Source organism: Amblyomma americanum, chromosome 9 (assembly GCF_052857255.1).
Source record: "Amblyomma americanum isolate KBUSLIRL-KWMA chromosome 9, ASM5285725v1, whole genome shotgun sequence".
In the NCBI taxonomy this organism is placed as follows: domain Eukaryota; kingdom Metazoa; phylum Arthropoda; class Arachnida; order Ixodida; family Ixodidae; genus Amblyomma; species Amblyomma americanum.
In genome coordinates, this window is record NC_135505.1 from 85042809 (window position 1) to 85065359 (window position 22551).

A 22551-nucleotide genomic window follows, 5' to 3' on the forward strand; every position below is an offset into this window, starting at 1 on the left:
GAAGCGCCCAGAAATTACGCGAGCAGCGCCAACCAATCGAAGCAAAGCGGGTCACTGACGTCACGCGACCTGCTCTGCGATTGGTCGTCGGCGGTAGGAAAGCTCCAGAGTGGTCTCGCGTCGTCTGCTCTCGGCTAACGAAGAGCAAAAAGAATACAAAAAAAATTGATGCCGCGATGTAGGGCCGCTTTTCTTGCTTCAGAGGTGCACTGTGCCCTTAATACCGTGCCTAAGTGAATTAAGCAACTCTTTGGACACTAAAGTTTGCGCGCACTAAATATTCTAGTTTGGTTTTTTGCGCTCCAAGGCCTTCGCAGCCATTTGTAGACATATCCGAGAGCACGCGAGAACGTTCGAGAAATTGCGGGATCAAAACAAGCTAGGCTGAGGAAGATGGCCGCGCCCAGTCGGTTAGAGCGCTCTGCTGTGCAAAATTTCCTCCAACAAACGCAGCGACTCCCATTCTAGTTTATTTTTTCCGCTCTCAGTCACTACGACATTGAAACATTAACAGGCATTGTATACTATTATGCACATTAAGCCATTGTCCCGTCTCCGTTCTCCAATTTAACAGGACCCCTGTCCTTGCGTCGTCCAATCTATCAGCCTACATACTATTACCACTCCTTTTCCCGTCAAAACTTTCGTGTACCCAGCAATTAATCGCCTGTGTCTTGGCCACTCCCCCGCAGTGGGTATGTGCCAGCAATGTCAGAGGCCTACCTACCTAGTCGGAATTTCGCCTCGTTTTTATCGTTGTGTACTACTCGTCGGCTTGTGGAACAGAGATTGGGATTGCTGTTTACTTTGAAGCTTTTGAAGTCATGTTTTCTTGCAAAACCGTGATCGTAATGAGTACGTTTTAGTACCCATTGTTCGATTCCCATTCAGCCCTGCTTTTCGCCCAACGATGCGATGAGCCAAGCTCAGGACATGGTATTTTACCTGCCCTTGCTCCCACTCTAAAGCCCCCACTCAGGGGACTCCCTCCGATGTTTTTGATCAGCTCGCCTCTCGATATCTCCTGCCCCTTGTGTCATCTTCCTACCCGGCTTACTCGGGCTGACCGAACCCCGATCTGGACCACCCGTTCACTCTCCGGGAGCTGGAAGCGGCTCTGGCTGCTATTGCTGCCTGATCGGCTCCCGGTTAAGGCGCCATTACACACACAACACTTGGTAACCTTCCTGTCCGCGCCGAAGAAGTGCTCCTTCGGACGTTCAATGAGGCCTGGGCCTCTTCCCTCATTTCTATGCTTCACAAGCCGGGCAAACCTCCGCAAAATCTCCCGGACGTCGTGCGCTGGTAAGAACCTTGAGTGAATGGTCTTGACTCGGATCTATAATTTTCTCGAGGTTCTTCCCCCATTCTTTTGTCTGCCTCCGACGCCCCGTCAATGCACTGCACATGTTTCTGATCCTCCAGCACTCCTTTCTCTCACCTACCCGCACCCAAATTCGCGCACTTAATTGTAACCGTCGATGCCCGCAAGCCCTTCGACGGTGTGTGCCACGACCACATCCTCTCTCAACTCGCCTCCCTGGCCTGTGGCTTCTGCGTGTACTCTTATATCCGCCCATTCCTTGCCAACCGAGTGGCTCGCTTTCGAGTAGACACCCATCTCCGCGACCCCCCACCACCTCACTCGTGACTCTCCTCAAGGTGCTGTTCTCTCTCCTACCCTTTTCAGTCTCGCTATGACCCCTCTCACCTCGCAGCTACACGAAAATTCCCAACCTGCACCACATCTTTTACGCCAACGACATGACTCCCTGGTGTTTGTCTGGCTCTCCCGGTCACATAGAGGACACCCTGCAATGTGACCTCGATCTCATCGACTCCTTTTTCACTACTGCTGGCCTCTCTCTTGCTCTGGAGAAATCCAAGCTGTCCCTTCTCAACCACTCCTCATACCACCGCTCGCACAACCACTTTGTCTCTCTCCATCTTTCTGGCTCTCCCCTTCCTGTCGTCACCCAGTGCAAAAGTTTCCTGGGTTCTGTTTGCGTGCGGCCAAGAATATGCACATCCTTCACCTCGTTGCCACCACCTGCCACTCGATAACTCACCTCCTGCGGCACGCGGTCACTCGGCGCTTAGGTCCGCACGAGGGTCATGCGTGCCAAATTGCCTATGTGCTCACCCTCAACAAGGTCTTGCACTTTGTACGCTACGTTTCGTTCACTCAGACTCAACACTCTTGACACTGCCCTTTTGGGCCTCTGCAAGGCAGCTTTCGACCTCCTTATCACTACCTCCACTGCTAAGCTCTTTGCCGCGGGCCTCTTCCACCCTCTACATTCTGTTCTCACTGTACGCCGTGACTCGAAGCTTGCCCAGGTTTCCCTTACCCGTCGGTGGTTATTGGCTCAGGCGGGTGGCTCTCTCATTCCCATTTCCACCTCTGCAACCTTTGCCACTCTTATCTCCAGTCCGGCTCCCAATCTTCTTATTCTCCCCCTCACGACCAACATATTCCCCGTCCTGCACGCCCGCCGTCGTCACGCAGCCGCGCAGCACCATTCCCTTGTCTTTGATACTCAGTGTGTGGCCTACAGGGATGCCTCTTTCCAGCTCCTGCAGATTCCTGCGGCTGCGCCCTGTACCTCCCCACCTTCCCGCAACTTTAACCCACACCAGCGTGCCGCACCTGCGCCCTCCGGACCCACTGTCTCTCGAGGTCCTCGCCGTCGCGCATGCCCTGCAGTCATTTGCCCTGCTTGCCTCTCTCTCAGAGTGCACAGTCTATTCTGATTCTCAAGCCGCGGTCTACCACGTACAAAACCGCACCCTACCCACTCCAACAGATGGTTGAACGAGCGGTCTCCGCACTGTACTCTTCCGTCGTTTTCCTCCGCCGTGTCCCTGGCCATTCAGGGATTGACGGCGATTAGCTGGCCCATCAGCTCGCCTGCGACGCTCTTTACCGGGCGCCATTGATCCCCGGCCTGAGGCCTCGGAGGACGGTGCAAGATTCTCCCTGCGCCGCACCATAAAGGAGGTCTACCACGAGCTCCGGCTCGACAAACGCCTTTACCCTCGCCCTCGTTCTTCACTCATCGTGCTGAAGGCTCGCCGCCTCCTACGCATCCAAATGGAAGCAGTCATCACCCACTCCCACCTCCCCCTTCATCGTCGTCGATCGGACCCTTCCTGTCCCAACTGCTTCTCTACCCATGCGGACTTGGCCCATTGCCCCATCTATTGCGCAGCTGCTCAGCATTCAGGTTCCTATCCCCGCCCTTCTCCATCCATCACCGCCTGGCTTGACAGGCGTGGCGCTAACGGGGAAGATGATCAGCGACGGCTGGTCTTCACGGCGGTTGACATTCTCGGCCTGCAAATTATGGCCGGATAAAGGTGTACTAGTACTACTACTACTATTTTAACAGCCGTCATTAGGATATTTCTGGTAAAAAATCAGCGTGCTTTCCACAAAACAAAACCGTTTAATCCACATAGCCCACCCTCCTTTTACTTCTGAGCTCCAAGGCAGGGGCAAGGGCGCACGCCAGCGAAATATTGCAGGATCATTCTGATTAACCGTGCTGTAGTTGAAGACGCCCCCAATTTATTATACATGTGCGTCTTGCGCAATTCATACAGTAAAATTTGATGTCCTCTCTTTTTTGTAAGTGGGGAGGGGGATTACATCCTCTACGCTTTACCACCTGCCATGCGTGGCAGGTGGCGGGTCGCAGCTGGCTGTTTTGTGTACCAACTTCGGCGGCATGTTGACAGGGTCCATACCATGGTAGCCACTTTCCAGCCTCAACCCCAGAATAGGAGAGGGGATCTTCCTCGCTCCTATTTCCCACCTGCCAACCGTAGTAGGTCGCATCTGGCTCTTACATGAACCAACCTGCAGCTGGAAAAGTGTGGCACCACCGGCGGGTGTGGTGGCATGGGGCGCTTATGCTGTCTAATAATAATTTGCAATTGGCCATGCACGTGGCATTCAATTAGGCTCATCCTGTTTGTCTAACACAGTAGGAATTTCTTCGGTGACATGAGGCCTGTACAGATCTATGCAACATACGTTTTATAGATGTCCTCCAATGTGACCAGTGAACAATTGTCACTGGAAAGGCTAAAGCCTACAATAAACGGTTGGCTACAATTGGTGTTTTTCTGGACCGCAGTGTAAATGTTTCCTTGCAAGCTCCTCCTGTGCAGCGTCCATTTCATTACCGACTGACTCTTGGTGCCTGTATCTTCTCATGCAACCTTATGTTTCAGCCGGCAATAAGATCGCCTCTACACAGGAGAGGCTTCCAAGTAGACACTTACTTAGCGGTCCAGGAAAAGGCCAATTGTAGCCAACCATTTATTGTAGGCTTTAGCCTTTCCAGTGACGATTGCTCACTGGTCAGATTTGAGGGCTCTATATGATGTACATTGGACAAACATGCGTACAGCCTTCATATCACTGAAGAAATTCCGACTGTGTTAGAAAAGCTGGATGAAGATAATTTGATGTCACATGCAAGGCCATTTGAAAACTATTATGCAATAACATAAGAGCCCCATGTCCCCACACGTGCTGGTGGTTCACGGAAGAGCCTTCTGTGACCTCTGCATGGTTGGCAGGTGTTGTTGGCTCTGAAGCAGGGGCACATAGCCACGGTGAGGGATTGGCCAGAGTTTGGAGCACATCCAAAGAGGAGAAAAATCCATCCAGACTCAAAAGTTCATCGATAAAAATTGTGGAATTTGGGAAAGTGAATAACCTCTTCCTTTCTTTCTTCTTTCACTCCCAGCTCCCTTTCTTTCTTAACTTGCCTGCCCCATCCATTCGGTGTCTGCCAAGATGTGGGACAACAATAGCACCATTTCCTTTCCTCCAAAACCGATTTTCTTTTTTTTTAATATTTTAGCTACTTCTAAATAATTAGCTGAGCTTCTAAATAAGAACACGTTCACCAGTTCACCATGCCCGGTCAAGTTTCTATTAAAGGACTGTAACCTCTGAATACTGGTTGCGCGCTTTCTTCTTTCAAATCATGCGTTGGACATTAGAATATTTGGATCGCCGTGTGCTGTTCGCTTGCAACCACTAAAGAATGTGTAACTGAATTTCTCCGTGATGCTGTTTCAGTTTCATCAGCCAAGCAATCTCTTTGACATGTAGCTGATGTTTTTCTCATTTGGGGAACGAAAAAAAAACTGCAGTGCAATTGCTTACACATTGCTTGTTGTCATTCCAGCTCGTGAAGCAGGCTGGCTTCAGTGTTCTAGTGGATTAAAACTATGTATCGGCGATCATATTGCAGTGGTCGGAATTTATTCTTTCCGGAATTCGGGGAGTAAATATTGGTTGACATTTGGAGACCACAAATTCGGTCACCATCAACAAATTTAGGTGGCGAAATGTTCCATAGGTCGGGTTTTATTGGGTCATATTTTTCAAAGGACAAGTTGCTGTGAGCATTCGTTTTTGTCTGGCATCTAAAATGCTTTACATTTTTTCGCTCTTTGCTTTGCGAATAATATGGAAAGCAGGTTGTTAGCAAACCTTCTGTAAAATCTGATTTTTTTTTTTTTCTTGTCTATCACAATCATTCTGCAGAGCACATTATCATGTACTCCATCGCACGGATGCGTCTCTGAAGCAGCTTTCTATTTTGCTTTTGTTTGTGCACTGCAAACCCGTTCTTTCAGTGGAAATGCAATCATTTTAAATGCAGAAGAGGCTATTAGAGCAGGTGGCCTTTAGCCTGGGTAGCACTAGACACAGTGGTGGCAATGAGACGGTCGGTTGGCATCCGCGCTTTTGCTTCCTGCTTCCAAAACATACCGTTTGAACTTGGGCTCGAATTAACCGCCGTCATAATTAAAAAGCTTTGTAAGAAGTTTAAAAGTTTGACTGAAAATGCCACCCTGCATGTGCGTACAAGATGTCGGCTAATGTTCTTGCGGTGTCTTCAGCTATGTCCACATGGAAACTAAGATTCCTATGGGACCTATTTTTAGGTAGAAATCGTGTTTAATCCAGAAACGAAAAATCCCAAGTACACGTCAAAGCCATCATTCGTAGATCAATTCGAAAACGAGATGGAATAAGGAAATTGAATTGTAAATTATTTAACTATCATAGGCCAATATGGCTGGTCCGTGCATGCTAATGCGAATCACGTTATTTGAAAAAACAAAACATGGAAGCCAAAAATTGGTGTCTACAGTACATATTTTTTTTAAATATGGTACCCATTTAGTACCCGTGCTGACGTCATTCGGGTTGTAATTAAGAAACTTCTTTGGCCGATCGAGCCGCAGTCGAATTAAACGGGACAAAGTGTGCCAGAAAACACACTGCAGCTTGGACTCCCCATGACCCAGAAATGACGAATGTGGCTCCTCCGAGTCCGTTGGGTGGTTAAAGACAGTCTACTGCAGAGTACCCATAAAAACTGCCCTCACTCACTCAAAAGCCCTAAGTCGATCATTAGTAATCCTGTGATCCCCACTGCTTCTCACCTGTTGTTTGCTCACTGCTGAAGAATGTGAAGGAGCGTTGACACATGCAGTACCCACCACCATCGTCAGCCGGTCTACGCCCACTGCAGGGTAAAGGCATCTCCCATGTCCCTCCAGTTAACGCTGTCCTTTCCCAGCTGCGCCCACCGTATCCCCGCAAACTTCTTAATCTCACCCGCCCACCTTACCTTCTGCGGCCCCCTGCTACGTTTGCCTTCTCTTGGAGTCCACTCCGTTACCCTTAAGGACCAGCGGTTATCTTGCCTTTGCATTACATTCCCTGCCTAAGCCCATTTCTAGCTCTTGATTTCGACTAGGATGTCATTAGCCCGCGTTTGTTCCCTCACCCACTCCGCCTGCTTCCGGTGTCTTAATGTCACACCATCATTTTTCTTTTCATAGCTCGCTGCATTGTCCTCAACTTAAGCCGAACCTTTTTCCTTAGTCTCCGCGTTTCTGCCCCATATATAGGTGAGCACCGGCAAAGTACAGCTGTTGTATACTTTTCTCGTCAGTGATTTCGGCAAACTGCCAGTCGTGATCCGAGGGAACTTGTCATATGCGCTCCACTCCATTCTTATCCTTCTAGTTATTTCCTTCTCATGATCCGGAGAAGCTGGCACTGCCGTGCCCTAAGTATACGCAGGCAAGATACCGGGCAGCTATTTCAGGAGACGAACGATCTGATAACGAAACACCAAAGCATGAGGGCATTTAACCCTACAGACAGAGCAGGGCTAGCAGAGCTAGGGAAGTTAAATAGATAAGTGCAAGGTAGCTGACATAAGAAAGCTTAATATGCAGAGAATCGTGCATGCTCCAAGGAACGCAGGTGGACTAAAAGCGCTGAAGAGGAAACTAGGCATAGGTAAAAACCAGATGTATGCATTAAAAGACCAGGAGGGCAATGTCACTAGCAACATGGATAAGATTGTTAAAGTAGCCGCAGAGTTCTTCACAAATCTGCGCAGGAGCCAAAGTGATCAGAGCATTATTGAGAGAGGCAGTGGCGCACAGAAATGTGTCATCCCGTCGGTAATGAAGGAGGAAGTAAAGAAAGGCGTAGGAGCAGTGCAAAGGGGAAAAGAAGCTGATGAGGATCAGGTAACAGCAGACCTCTTGATGGACTCGGGGGAGATTGTGCTAGAAAAACAAGCAACCCTGTATAGGCAATGCCCTATCACCTTGTCTGCGCCAGAAGCTTGGAAGAACCATGACATTATCCTAATTGATAAGGAAGGAAAGGCCATGGACTTGGAGAAATTATAGACCGATCAGCTTACTGTCCGTTGCCTACACGCTGTTTACTAAGTTAATCGCTAATAGAGTCAAGGAAACCTTGGACTTCAGTCAACCAAATGATCAGGCAGGTTTTCGTAAAGGACATTCCACAATAGATGATATTCGCACTGTCAGTCAGGTGATAGGGAAATGCACAGAATATAACCTTCTATGAACAAACCAATAGCAAACCCCTGTATATAGCCTTCATTGATTACGAGAAAGCATTTGACTCGGTGGAAACCTCAGCAGTCGTGCAGGCATTGTGGAATCTGGGTGTAGAAAAGCCTTACGTCAAAATACTGGAAGAGATCCATGGCATCTGCACAGCTACCGTAGTCCTCCGTAAAGTCAGCAGTAAAATTCCAATAAAGAAAGGCGTCAGGCAGGGGGACACGATCTCACCAGTGCTATTCACCGCCTGTTTGCAGGGGATATTCCGAGGCCTGGATTGGGAACATTTGGGGGGATAAGAGTTAACGGAGAATGCCTAACTGATATCTGCGGTTTGCTCATGACATTGCCTTGCGTAGTCACTCAGGAGATGAACTGCAAATGATGATCAATGAGTTAGACAGGCAGAGGAAAACGGTGGGTATGAAAATTAAAATCCATTTACACGGTCGTGCCAACACTCAAGAAGCAAAGAACATTTAAACATGTGCTGCTCAAACGCTGTCCCAAGTTTGGCATGTTAATTTTTCCTGGCATCAAGTTGGCAGGCCCACAAAGTTGATGAATAGCTGGATGATTATGTGCCAAACTGTATGACACACAATGTTAGCGTAGGAGCCTGTGTGTAGCCACATGTGCATGGATGCTGGGCTGCAGTCGTGCCCATGCTGCTATCAGCGCAATTCGGGGAAGCTTTCATAATAAAGTCTTCAGTCCTCCAGGACCCAAAATGAGGCAGAGAAAATGTCATTGGCAAGCAAAGGTGCACACTTGCACAACTGCCCAAAGAGAACAGTGTTGAGGAGCTGATTGTAAGTTTCATATTTATTCAAGTGTCTTTAGCCCACAACAGACCTATATTAAATGGAAGACCGGCAGTTCCCAGCTGTCGTGTAGATACTGGCCGTGCATCCAGTCACGTAGCACAGTGAACTCTCTGCGTTCAGACGATTCATGCACTTTTGGTAATAGTCTAATGTGGAAACAATCAATTACTACCAGGTGCTAAATGACCAATTGCTTTCATGAATGACTTCTTTTATATGCACTGACGGAATGTGAGAGACTGTGAGCACGCAGAAACACAGTGTCAAAATTATCAGATAATGCTGGCAACAAAGTCCTTAACACCAGTCGTCCCAGTAGTTCCTCCCCTTATCAGCTGGCTTGTACTATGAGACAGAAATGTGTTTGCTACCAGTAACCAGAGTTAGTCATGACTACTGCCCCTAATTATGGGCTCTGAGAAAAACCACCACATACTGCTGGGCGCGTGCCATCTGCCATATATGTGTTCAATGCAGTGAACCCAATGATTGGTTGTTCAGGTTTTGTGTATGTTAACATTTTGAAAGATGTTCTGCTCTTGTCACACTTGCGTCGTTATGTTAAGCAGCCTAATTATTATCCATTTGAGCAATTGTACAAAGTTGAGTCACTGACCTCAAGAAAAATGCAAACATCTAGCAATGATCGCATTTTCCATTCAACTCGGTGCAACATACGAGGCACTGTTAGGGTCTTACGAAGCCTCATTAAGTCACAGCAGGTCAGAAGAAATGCACTACCACAGGCAACTGGAAAAGGCAGTGTAATGAAACGGACAGGAGAGCAAATCTGGAGCCTCGCCTAACTTTTCTGGCTGACGTTTACAACAGCCTGAAAAGTTGAACATAGCAATTCGGCAACCTTTTAGTTTACTTTGTACATTCTGCTTAAAGACGGGGAACAATGCAAATCGCTGTTGCCAGTAGCAAGCTTATAGAAGCATACCTGCTGTTTCCCCAACCTCCATAGCAAACAAAATGCTGCATTCTCCTTCAAGATGGAGAGCTCAGATGCTTCCTGCTACACGTACAGCAATTTGACGGTATGCACTACTGCTGTACCGCAGTGAAACGCTTGTATGAAGCCCTGCGCTGCTCTTAGCCAGCAGCCATTAATTAGCCCATTTCAACTTACCTTTTAGTCACCAGAAGCACATTCAAGGGCTCTATGGTCACTAGAAAAGCAGCTGCAGCTGTAAAATGAGTTTGTCATGGTTCTCATATTGGTATGCAGTTACCCCTCGTTTATAAGTCTGAAAACCGACTGCTGAAGTGTAGGGCAAGACTGGATGACCCCAATGTGACCTATACTGACATGTAACAACGTCATGCAATTAAATCACCGTTCGGACAACTGAAGGGAGGAGCGTCCAGACAAGGAGAAGAACTTTATGCATAGGACGCCATGCAGCACCTCGCTGTTCCTCTCCTCCCGGTCTGAATTAGCTTCTGGGGTTATGCAAGGTAACATGCCACGAATTCTGCTCTTGCGCCGAGCAAGCAATGCGCGTTTGGCGTCAAGGTGAACTTGCCACCCCCATCGCCAAACCAGTAAGACACAAGCCACACGTTTAAAAAAAAAAGCACCTCTTTATTAGAGCGACTGACTGAACAGCCGCTACAAGTGGAAAAAATAATTTACATGACTATGAGGGTATGGACAATAAATTAACATGAGGGGTGAATGACTAGCTATCACAGTCTGCGGCTAACTCAGTCCACTTCTTCGACCGTGGGTCCGGAATGGTGTGGAGCTGCCGACGCATGCTTGGGTCCCTGCTGCTGCTGCTGGTGGAGCTTGCTCATGATGGGCATGCAGGCCTGCTGCAGCTCCCTGAGCCGGTGCTCGTACTCGTCCTTCTCGGCCAGGCTGTTGGCGTCGATCCAGGAGATGGTCTCCCGGCACTTGGACAGCACGGATTCCCTGTCGGAGGACGTCAGCCTGTCCCCGGCTTCTTCGGCGGCCTGCTTGACCCCGTAGACATAAGATTCCAGGGAGTTACGAGCGGCCACCCTCTCTCGCTGTGCGTCGTCCTCCTGCTTGAACCTCTCGGCTTCGGCCAGCATGCGCTCGATGTCCTCCTTGGAGAGGCGGCCCTTGTCGTTGGTGATGCGGATGCTCTCCTGCTTGCCCGTGCTCCTGTCCCGGGCCGACACCTGCAGGATGCCGTTGGCGTCCAGGTCGAAGGTCACTTCGATCTGGGGCACGCCGCGGGGCGCCGGCGGGATGCCGTTGAGGTTGAACGTGCCCAGCAGGTGGTTGTCCTTGGTCAGGGCGCGCTCTCCTTCGTACACCTGGATGGTGACCGCCGGCTGGTTGTCCGCGTAGGTGGTGAACGTCTGCGAGGTCTTGCAGGGGATGCGCGAGTTGCGCTCCACGATGCGCGTCATCACTCCGCCCGCAGTCTCGATGCCCAGCGACAGCGGCGCCACGTCCACCAGCAGCACGTCGCGGATCGTGTCGCTCGAGTCGCCGCTCAGCACGGCCGCCTGCACCGCGGCTCCGTAGGCCACGGCCTCGTCCGGGTTGATGCCCATGGACAGCTCCTTGCCGTTGAAAAAGTCTCGCAGCAGCTTCTGCACCTTGGGGATGCGCGTTGAGCCGCCCACGAGCACCACGTCGTGGATCTGGGACTTGTCCATCTTGGCGTCGCGCAGGGCGCGCTCCACGGGCTCAAGGGTGCTGCGGAACAGGTCCATGCAGAGCTCCTCGAAGCGGGCGCGGGTAATCTTGCTGTAGAAGTCGATGCCTTCGAACAGGGCGTCGATCTCGATGCTCGCCTCGGCCGAGCTGGACAAGGTTCGCTTGGCGCGCTCGCAGGCCGTACGCAGTCTCCTCACCGCCCTCGGGTTCACCCGCAGGTCCTTGCGGTGCTTGCGCTTAAACTCCTGCACGAAGTGCTCCACCATTCGGTTGTCGAAGTCCTCGCCTCCCAAGTGGGTGTCTCCCGCCGTTGAGCGCACTTCGAACATGGAGCCTTCGTCGATGGTCAGCACGGAGACGTCGAAGGTGCCGCCTCCCAGGTCGAAGATGAGGACGTTCTTCTCGCCGCGCAGGTTCTTGTCCAGCCCGTAGGCCAGAGCGGCGGCAGTGGGTTCGTTGATGATGCGCAGCACGTTGAGGCCGGCGATGGCTCCGGCGTCCTTGGTGGCCTGCCTCTGCGAGTCGTTGAAGTAGGCTGGCACCGTGATGACGGCGTCGCTCACTTTCTTCCCCAGGTAGGCCTCCGCCGTCTCCTTCATCTTACTCAGAACCATGGCGCTGATCTCTTCTGGGTTGAAGCGTTTCCGCTCGCCCTTGAACTCGACGCTGATCTTGGGTTTGCCTCCGTCGCTTTCCACCTTGAAGGGCCAGTGCCGGAGGTCGTCCTGGATCTTAGGGTCGTCGTAGCGGCGTCCGATCAGCCTTTTGGCGTCGAACACTGTGTTCTCCGGGTTCATGGCCGCCTGTGCCTTCGCTGCATCGCCGATCAGCCGCTCCGTGTCCGTAAAGGCCACGTAGCTTGGCGTCGTCCGGTTGCCCTGGTCGTTGGCGATGATCTCGACGCGGCCGTGCTGGAACACACCCACGCAAGAGTAAGTGGTGCCTAGGTCGATGCCGATTGCCGGCACGTCTCCCATTGTTCGGCTAGGCATGATGATTGTGTTTGTGAAAGTTGCGTTCCGTTCAGAACACTCGTTCGCTTGATGCACTCAGTGAAATCTGTCGAACGCTTTGCGCGGCGCGGCATTTATACCATTCGCGCGCTTCTCTAGAAGCGCCCAGAAATTACGCGAGCAGCGCCAACCAATCGAAGCAAAGCGGGTCACTGACGTCACGCGACCTGCTCTGCGATTGGTCGTCGGCGGTAGGAAAGCTCCAGAGTGGTCTCGCGTCGTCTGCTCTCGGCTAACGAAGAGCAAAAAGAATACAAAAAAAATTGATGCCGCGATGTAGGGCCGCTTTTCTTGCTTCAGAGGTGCACTGTGCCCTTAATACCGTGCCTAAGTGAATTAAGCAACTCTTTGGACACTAAAGTTTGCGCGCACTAAATATTCTAGTTTGGTTTTTTGCGCTCCAAGGCCTTCGCAGCCATTTGTAGACATATCCGAGAGCACGCGAGAACGTTCGAGAAATTGCGGGATCAAAACAAGCTAGGCTGAGGAAGATGGCCGCGCCCAGTCGGTTAGAGCGCTCTGCTGTGCAAAATTTCCTCCAACAAACGCAGCGACTCCCATTCTAGTTTATTTTTTCCGCTTTCAGTCACTACGACATTGAAACATTAACAGGCATTGTATACTATTATGCACATTAAGCCATTGTCCCGTCTCCGTTCTCCAATTTAACAGGACCCCTGTCCTTGCGTCGTCCAATCTATCAGCCTACATACTATTACCACTCCTTTTCCCGTCAAAACTTTCGTGTACCCAGCAATTAATCGCCTGTGTCTTGGCCACTCCCCCGCAGTGGGTATGTGCCAGCAATGTCAGAGGCCTACCTACCTAGTCGGAATTTCGCCTCGTTTTTATCGTTGTGTACTACTCGTCGGCTTGTGGAACAGAGATTGGGATTGCTGTTTACTTTGAAGCTTTTGAAGTCATGTTTTCTTGCAAAACCGTGATCGTAATGAGTACGTTTTAGTACCCATTGTTCGATTCCCATTCAGCCCTGCTTTTCGCCCAACGATGCGATGAGCCAAGCTCAGGACATGGTATTTTACCTGCCCTTGCTCCCACTCTAAAGCCCCCACTCAGGGGACTCCCTCCGATGTTTTTGATCAGCTCGCCTCTCGATATCTCCTGCCCCTTGTGTCATCTTCCTACCCGGCTTACTCGGGCGGACCGAACCCCGATCTGGACCACCCGTTCACTCTCCGGGAGCTGGAAGCGGCTCTGGCTGCTATTGCTGCCTGATCGGCTCCCGGTTAAGGCGCCATTACACACACAACACTTGGTAACCTTCCTGTCCGCGCCGAAGAAGTGCTCCTTCGGACGTTCAATGAGGCCTGGGCCTCTTCCCTCATTTCTATGCTTCACAAGCCGGGCAAACCTCCGCAAAATCTCCCGGACGTCGTGCGGTGGTAAGAACCTTGAGTGAATGGTCTTGACTCGGATCTATAATTTTCTCGAGGTTCTTCCCCCATTCTTTTGTCTGCCTCCGACGCCCCGTCAATGCACTGCACATGTTTCTGATCCTCCAGCACTCCTTTCTCTCACCTACCCGCACCCAAATTCGCGCACTTAATTGTAACCGTCGATGCCCGCAAGCCCTTCGACGGTGTGTGCCACGACCACATCCTCTCTCAACTCGCCTCCCTGGCCTGTGGCTTCTGCGTGTACTCTTATATCCGCCCATTCCTTGCCAACCGAGTGGCTCGCTTTCGAGTAGACACCCATCTCCGCGACCCCCCACCACCTCACTCGTGACTCTCCTCAAGGTGCTGTTCTCTCTTCTACCCTTTTCAGTCTCGCTATGACCCCTCTCACCTCGCAGCTACACGAAAATTCCCAACCTGCACCACATCTTTTACGCCAACGACATGACTCCCTGGTGTTTGTCTGGCTCTCCCGGTCACATAGAGGACACCCTGCAATGTGACCTCGATCTCATCGACTCCTTTTTCACTACTGCTGGCCTCTCTCTTGCTCTGGAGAAATCCAAGCTGCCCCTTCTCAACCACTCCTCATACCACCGCTCGCACAACCACTTTGTCTCTCTCCATCTTTCTGGCTCTCCCCTTCCTGTCGTCACCCAGTGCAAAAGTTTCCTGGGTTCTGTTTGCGTGCGGCCAAGAATATGCACATCCTTCACCTCGTTGCCACCACCTGCCACTCGATAACTCACCTCCTGCGGCACGCGGTCACTCGGCGCTTAGGTCCGCACGAGGGTCATGCGTGCCAAATTGCCTATGTGCTCGCCCTCAGCAAGGTCTTGCACTTTGTACGCTACGTTTCGTTCACTCAGACTCAACACTCTTGACACTGCCCTTTTGGGCCTCTGCAAGGCAGCTTTCGACCTCCTTATCACTACCTCCACTGCTAAGCTCTTTGCCGCGGGCCTCTTCCACCCTCTACATTCTGTTCTCACTGTACGCCGTGACTCGAAGCTTGCCCAGGTTTCCCTTACCCGTCGGTGGTTATTGGCTCAGGCGGGTGGCTCTCTCATTCCCATTTCCACCTCTGCAACCTTTGCCACTCTTATCTCCAGTCCGGCTCCCAATCTTCTTATTCTCCCCCTCACGACCAACATATTCCCCGTCCTGCACGCCCGCCGTCGTCACGCAGCCGCGCAGCACCATTCCCTTGTCTTTGATACTCAGTGTGTGGCCTACAGGGATGCCTCTTTCCAGCTCCTGCAGATTCCTGCGGCTGCGCCCTGTACCTCCCCACCTTCCCGCAACTTTAACCCACACCAGCGTGCCGCACCTGCGCCCTCCGGACCCACTGTCTCTCGAGGTCCTCGCCGTCGCGCATGCCCTGCAGTCATTTGCCCTGCTTGCCTCTCTCTCAGAGTGCACAGTCTATTCTGATTCTCAAGCCGCGGTCTACCACGTACAAAACCGCACCCTACCCACTCCAACAGATGGTTGAACGAGCGGTCTCCGCACTGCACTCTTCCGTCGTTTTCCTCCGCCGTGTCCCTGGCCATTCAGGGATTGACGGCGATTAGCTGGCCCATCAGCTCGCCTGCGACGCTCTTTACCGGGCGCCATTGATCCCCGGCCTGAGGCCTCGGAGGACGGTGCAAGATTCTCCCTGCGCCGCACCATAAAGGAGGTCTACCACGAGCTCCGGCTCGACAAACGCCTTTACCCTCGCCCTCGTTCTTCACTCATCGTGCTGAAGGCTCGCCGCCTCCTACGCATCCAAATGGAAGCAGTCATCACCCACTCCCACCTCCCCCTTCATCGTCGTCGATCGGACCCTTCCTGTCCCAACTGCTTCTCTACCCATGCGGACTTGGCCCATTGCCCCATCTATTGCGCAGCTGCTCAGCATTCAGGTTCCTATCCCCGCCCTTCTCCATCCATCACCGCCTGGCTTGACAGGCGTGGCGCTAACGGGGAAGATGATCAGCGACGGCTGGTCTTCACGGCGGTTGACATTCTCGGCCTGCAAATTATGGCCGGATAAAGGTGTACTAGTACTACTACTACTATTTTAACAGCCGTCATTAGGATATTTCTGGTAAAAAATCAGCGTGCTTTCCACAAAACAAAACCGTTTAATCCACATAGCCCACCCTCCTTTTACTTCTGAGCTCCAAGGCAGGGGCAAGGGCGCACGCCAGCGAAATATTGCAGGATCATTCTGATTAACCGTGCTGTAGTTGAAGACGCCCCCAATTTATTATACATGTGCGTCTTGCGCAATTCATACAGTAAAATTTGATGTCCTCTCTTTTTTGTAAGTGGGGAGGGGGATTACATCCTCTACGCTTTACCACCTGCCATGCGTGGCAGGTGGCGGGTCGCAGCTGGCTGTTTTGTGTACCAACTTCGGCGGCATGTTGACAGGGTCCATACCATGGTAGCCACTTTCCAGCCTCAACCCCAGAATAGGAGAGGGGATCTTCCTCGCTCCTATTTCCCACCTGCCAACCGTAGTAGGTCGCATCTGGCTCTTACATGAACCAACCTGCAGCTGGAAAAGTGTGGCACCACCGGCGGGTGTGGTGGCATGGGGCGCTTATGCTGTCTAATAATAATTTGCAATTGGCCATGCACGTGGCATTCAATTAGGCTCATCCTGTTTGTCTAACACAGTAGGAATTTCTTCGGTGACATGAGGCCTGTACAGATCTATGCAACATACGTTTTATAGATGTCCTCCAGTGTGACCAGTGAACAATTGTCACTGGAAAGGCTAAAGCCTACAATAAACGGTTGGCTACAATTGGTGTTTTTCTGGACCGCAGTGTAAATGTTTCCTTGCAAGCTCCTCCTGTGCAGCGTCCATTTCATTACCGACTGACTCTTGGTGCCTGTATCTTCTCATGCAACCTTATGTTTCAGCCGGCAATAAGATCGCCTCTACACAGGAGAGGCTTCCAAGTAGACACTTACTTAGCGGTCCAGGAAAAGGCCAATTGTAGCCAACCATTTATTGTAGGCTTTAGCCTTTCCAGTGACGATTGCTCACTGGTCAGATTTGAGGGCTCTATATGATGTACATTGGACAAACATGCGTACAGCCTTCATATCACTGAAGAAATTCCGACTGTGTTAGAAAAGCTGGATGAAGATAATTTGATGTCACATGCAAGGCGATTTGAAAACTATTATGCAATAACATAAGAGCCCCATGTCCCCACACGTGCTGGTGGTTCACGGAAGAGCCTTCTGTGACCTCTGCATGGTTGGCAGGTGTTGTTGGCTCTGAAGCAGGGGCACATAGCCACGGTGAGGGATTGGCCAGAGTTTGGAGCACATCCAAAGAGGAGAAAAATCCATCCAGACTCAAAAGTTCATCAATAAAAATTGTGGAATTTGGGAAAGTGAATAACCTCTTCCTTTCTTTCTTCTTTCACTCCCAGCTCCCTTTCTTTCTTAACTTGCCTGCCCCATCCATTCGGTGTCTGCCAAGATGTGGGACAACAATAGCACCATTTCCTTTCCTCCAAAACCGATTTTCTTTTTTTTAATATTTTAGCTACTTCTAAATAATTAGCTGAGCTTCTAAATAAGAACACGTTCACCAGTTCACCATGCCCGGTCAAGTTTCTATTAAAGGACTGTAACCTCTGAATACTGGTTGCGCGCTTTCTTCTTTCAAATCATGCGTTGGACATTAGAATATTTGGATCGCCGTGTGCTGTTCGCTTGCAACCACTAAAGAATGTGTAACTGAATTTCTCCGTGATGCTGTTTCAGTTTCATCAGCCAAGCAATCTCTTTGACATGTAGCTGATGTTTTTCTCATTTGGGGAACGAAAAAAAAACTGCAGTGCAATTGCTTACACATTGCTTGTTGTCATTCCAGCTCGTGAAGCAGGCTGGCTTCAGTGTTCTAGTGGATTAAAACTATGTATCGGCGATCATATTGCAGTGGTCGGAATTTATTCTTTCCGGAATTCGGGGAGTAAATATTGGTTGACATTTGGAGACCACAAATTCGGTCACCATCAACAAATTTAGGTGGCGAAATGTTCCATAGGTCGGGTTTTATTGGGTCATATTTTTCAAAGGACAAGTTGCTGTGAGCATTCGTTTTTGTCTGGCATCTAAAATGCTTTACATTTTTTTGCTCTTTGCTTTGCGAATAATATGGAAAGCAGGTTGTTTAGCAAACCTTCTGTAAAATCTGATTTTTTTTTTTTTTTCTTGTCTATCACAATCATTCTGCAGAGCACATTATCATGTACTCCATCGCACGGATGCGTCTCTGAAGCAGCTTTCTATTTTGCTTTTGTTTGTGCACTGCAAACCCGTTCTTTCAGTGGAAATGCAATCATTTTAAATGCAGAAGAGGCTATAAGAGCAGGTGGCCTTTAGCCTGGGTAGCACTAGACACAGTGGTGGCAATGAGACGGTCGGTTGGCATCCGCGCTTTTGCTTCCTGCTTCCAAAACATACCGTTTGAACTTGGGCTCGAATTAACCGCCGTCATAATTAAAAAGCTTTGTAAGAAGTTTAAAAGTTTGACTGAAAATGCCACCCTGCATGTGCGTACAAGATGTCGGCTAATGTTCTTGCGGTGTCTTCAGTTATGTCCACATGGAAACTAAGATTCCTATGGGACCTATTTTTGGGTAGAAATCGTGTTTAATCCAGAAACGAAAAATCCCAAGTACACGTCAAAGCCATCATTCGTAGATCAATTCGAAAACGAGATGGAATAAGGAAATTGAATTGTAAATTATTTAACTATCATAGGCCAATATGGCTGGTCCGTGCATGCTAATGCGAATCACGTTATTTGAAAAAACAAAACATGGAAGCCAAAAATTGGTGTCTACAGTACATATTTTTTTTAAATATGGTACCCATTTAGTACCCGTGCTGACGTCATTCGGGTTGTAATTAAGAAACTTCTTTGGCCGATCGAGCCGCAGTCGAATTAAACGGGACAAAGTGTGCCAGAAAACACACTGCAGCTTGGACTCCCCATGACCCAGAAATGACGAATGTGGCTCCTCCGAGTCCGTTGGGTGGTTAAAGACAGTCTACTGCAGAGTACCCATAAAAACTGCCCTCACTCACTCAAAAGCCCTAAGTCGATCATTAGTAATCCTGTGATCCCCACTGCTTCTCACCTGTTGTTTGCTCACTGCTGAAGAATGTGAAGGAGCGTTGACACATGCAGTACCCACCACCATCGTCAGCCGGTCTACGCCCACTGCAGGGTAAAGGCGTCTCCCATGTCCCTCCAGTTAACGCTGTCCTTTCCCAGCTGCGCCCACCGTATCTCCGCAAACTTCTTAATCTCACCCGCCCACCTTACCTTCTGCGGCCCCCTGCTACGTTTGCCTTCTCTTGGAGTCCACTCCGTTACCCTTAAGGACCAGCGGTTATCTTGCCTTTGCATTACATTCCCTGCCTAAGCCCATTTCTAGCTCTTGATTTCGACTAGGATGTCATTAGCCCGCGTTTGTTCCCTCACCCACTCCGCCTGCTTCCGGTGTCTTAATGTCACACCATCATTTTTCTTTTCATAGCTCGCTGCATTGTCCTCAACTTAAGCCGAAACCTTTTTCCTTAGTCTCCGCGTTTCTGCCCCATATATAGGTGAGCACCGGCAAAGTACAGCTGTTGTATACTTTTCTCGTCAGTGATTTCGGCAAACTGCCAGTCGTGATACGAGGGAACTTGTCATATGCGCTCCACTCCATTCTTATCCTTCTAGTTATTTCCTTCTCATGATCCGGAGAAGCTGGCACTGCCGTGCCCTAAGTATACGCAGGCAAGATACCGGGCAGCTATTTCAGGAGACGAACGATCTGATAACGAAACACCAAAGCATGAGGGCATTTAACCCTACAGACAGAGCAGGGCTAGCAGAGCTAGGGAAGTTAAATAGATAAGTGCAAGTTAGCTGACATAAGAAAGCTTAATATGCAGAGAATCGTGCATGCTCCAAGGAACGCAGGTGGACTAAAAGCGCTGAAGAGGAAACTAGGCATAGGTAAAAACCAGATATATGCATTAAAAGACCAGGAGGGCAATGTCACTAGCAACATGGATAAGATTGTTAAAGTAGCCGCAGAGTTCTTCACAAATCTGCGCAGGAGCCAAAGTGATCAGAACGTTATTGAGAGAGGCAGTGGCGCACAGAAATGTGTCATCCCGTCGGTAATGAAGGAGGAAGTAAAGAAAGGCGTAGGAGCAGTGCAAAGGGGAAAAGCAGCTGATGAGGATCAGGTAACAGCAGACCTCTTGATGGACTCGGGGGAGATTGTGCTAGAAAAACAAGCAACCCTGTATAGGCAGTGCCTTATCACCTTGTCTGCGCCAGAAGCTTGGAAGAACCATGACATTATCTTAATTGATAAGGAAGGAAGGGCCATGGACTTGAGAAATTATAGACCGATCAGCTTACTGTCCGTTGCCTACACGCTGTTTACTAAGTTAATCGCTAATAGAGTCAGGGCAACCTTGGACTTCAGTCAACCAAATGATCAGGCAGGTTTTCGTAAAGGACATTCCACAATAGATGATATTCGCACTGTCAGTCAGGTGATAGGGAAATGCACAGAATATAACCTTCTATGAACAAACCAATAGCAAACCCCTGTATATAGCCTTCATTGATTACGAGAAAGCATTTGACTCGGTGGAAACCTCAGCAGTCGTGCAGGCATTGTGGAATCTGGGTATAGAAAAGCCTTACGTCAAAATACTGCAAGAGATCCATGGCATCTGCACAGCTACCGTAGTCCTCCGTAAAGTCAGCAGTAAAATTCCAATAAAAAAAGGCGTCAGGCAGGGGGACACGATCTCACCAGTGCTATTCACCGCCTGTTTGCAGGGGATATTCCGAGGCCTGGATTGGGAACATTTGGGGGGATAAGAGTTAACGGAGAATGCCTAACTGATATCTGCGGTTTGCTCATGACATTGCCTTGCGTAGTCACTCAGGAGATGAACTGCAAATGATGATCAATGAGTTAGACAGGCAGAGGAGAACGGTGGGTATGAAAATTAAAATCCATTTACACGGTCGTGCCAACACTCAAGAAGCAAAGAACATTTAAACATGTGCTGCTCAAACGCTGTCCCAAGTTTGGCGTGTTAATTTCTCCTGGCATCAAGTTGGCAGGCCCACAAAGTTGATGAATAGCTGGATGATTATGTGCCAAACTGTATGACACACAATGTTAGCGTAGGAGCCTGTGTGTAGCCACATGTGCATGGATGCTGGGCTGCAGTCGTGCCCGTGCTGCTATCAGCGCAATTCGGGGAAGCTTTCATAATAAAGTCTTCAGTCCTCCAGGACCCAAAATGAGGCAGAGAAAATGTCATTGGCAAGCAAAGGTGCACACTTGCACAACTGCCCAAAGAGAACAGTGTTGAGGAGCTGATTGTAAGTTTCATATTTATTCAAGTGTCTTTAGCCCACAACAGACCTATATTAAATGGAAGACCGGCAGTTCCCAGCTGTCGTGTAGATACTGGCCGTGCATCCAGTCACGTAGCACAGTGAACTCTCTGCATTCAGACGATTCATGCACTTTTGGTAACAGTCTAATGTGGAAACAATCAATTACTACCAGGTGCTAAATGACCAATTGCTTTCATGAATGACTTCTTTTATATGCACTGACGGAATGTGAGAGACTGTGAGCACGCAGAAACACAGTGTCAAAATTATCAGATAATGCTGACAACAAAGTCCTTAACACCAGTCGTCCCAGTAGTTCCTCCCCTTATCAGCTGGCTTGTACTATGAGACAGAAATGTGTTTGCTACCAGTAACCAGAGTTAGTCATGACTACTGCCCCTAATTATGGGCTCTGAGAAAAACCACCACATACTGCTGGGCACGTGCCATCTGCCATATATGTGTTCAATGCAGTGAACCCAATGATTGGTTGTTCAGGTTTTGTGTATGTTAACATTTTGAAAGATGTTCTGCTCTTGTCACACTTGCGTCGTTATGTTAAGCAGCCTAATTATTATCCATTTGAGCAATTGTACAAAGTTGAGTCACTGGCCTCAAGAAAAATGCAAACATCTAGCAATGATCGCATTTTCCATTCAACTCGGTGCAACATACGAGGCACTGTTAGGGTCTTACGAAGCCTCATTAAGTCACAGCAGGTCAGAAGAAATGCACTACCACAGGCAACTGGAAAAGGCAGTGTAATGAAACGGACAGGAGAGCAAATCTGGAGCCTCGCCTAACTTTTCTGGCTGACGTTTACAACAGCCTGAAAAGTTGAACATAACAATTCGGCAACCTTTTAGTTTACTTTGTACATTCTGCTTAAAGACGGGGAACAATGCAAATCGCTGTTGCCAGTAGCAAGCTTATAGAAGCATACCTGCTGTTTCCCCAACCTCCATAGCAAACAAAATGCTGCATTCTCCTTCAAGATGGAGAGCTCAGATGCTTCCTGCTACACGTACAGCAATTTGACGGTATGCACTACTGCTGTACCGCAGTGAAACGCTTGTATGAAGCCCTGCGCTGCTCTTAGCCAGCAGCCATTAATTAGCCCATTTCAACTTACCTTTTAGTCACCAGAAGCACATTCAAGGGCTCTATGGTCACTAGAAAAGCAGCTGCAGCTGTAAAATGAGTTTGTCATGGTTCTCATATTGGTATGCAGTTACCCCTCGTTTATAAGTCTGAAAACCGACTGCTGAAGTGT

The 22551-nt window shown here is 49.5% G+C and overlaps 1 protein-coding gene across 1 annotated transcript; it reads right to left on the bottom strand.

Moving 5' to 3' along the window:
* Positions 1-10193: 10193 nt before the first annotated feature.
* Positions 10194-12519, bottom strand: LOC144105586 (heat shock protein 68-like). Its single transcript, XM_077638706.1, has one exon. The coding sequence runs from the start codon at positions 12393-12395 to the stop codon at positions 10473-10475; it is 1923 nt and encodes a 640-aa protein (XP_077494832.1). The 5' UTR covers positions 12396-12519; the 3' UTR covers positions 10194-10472.
* Between the last annotated feature and the right edge of the window lie 10032 nt (positions 12520-22551).

What these genes read in the sequence shown, in the direction of transcription:
- LOC144105586 (XM_077638706.1), bottom strand. Translation starts at nt 12,395, where the DNA reads ATGCCTAGCCGAACAATGGGAGACGTGCCGGCAATCGGCATCGACCTA.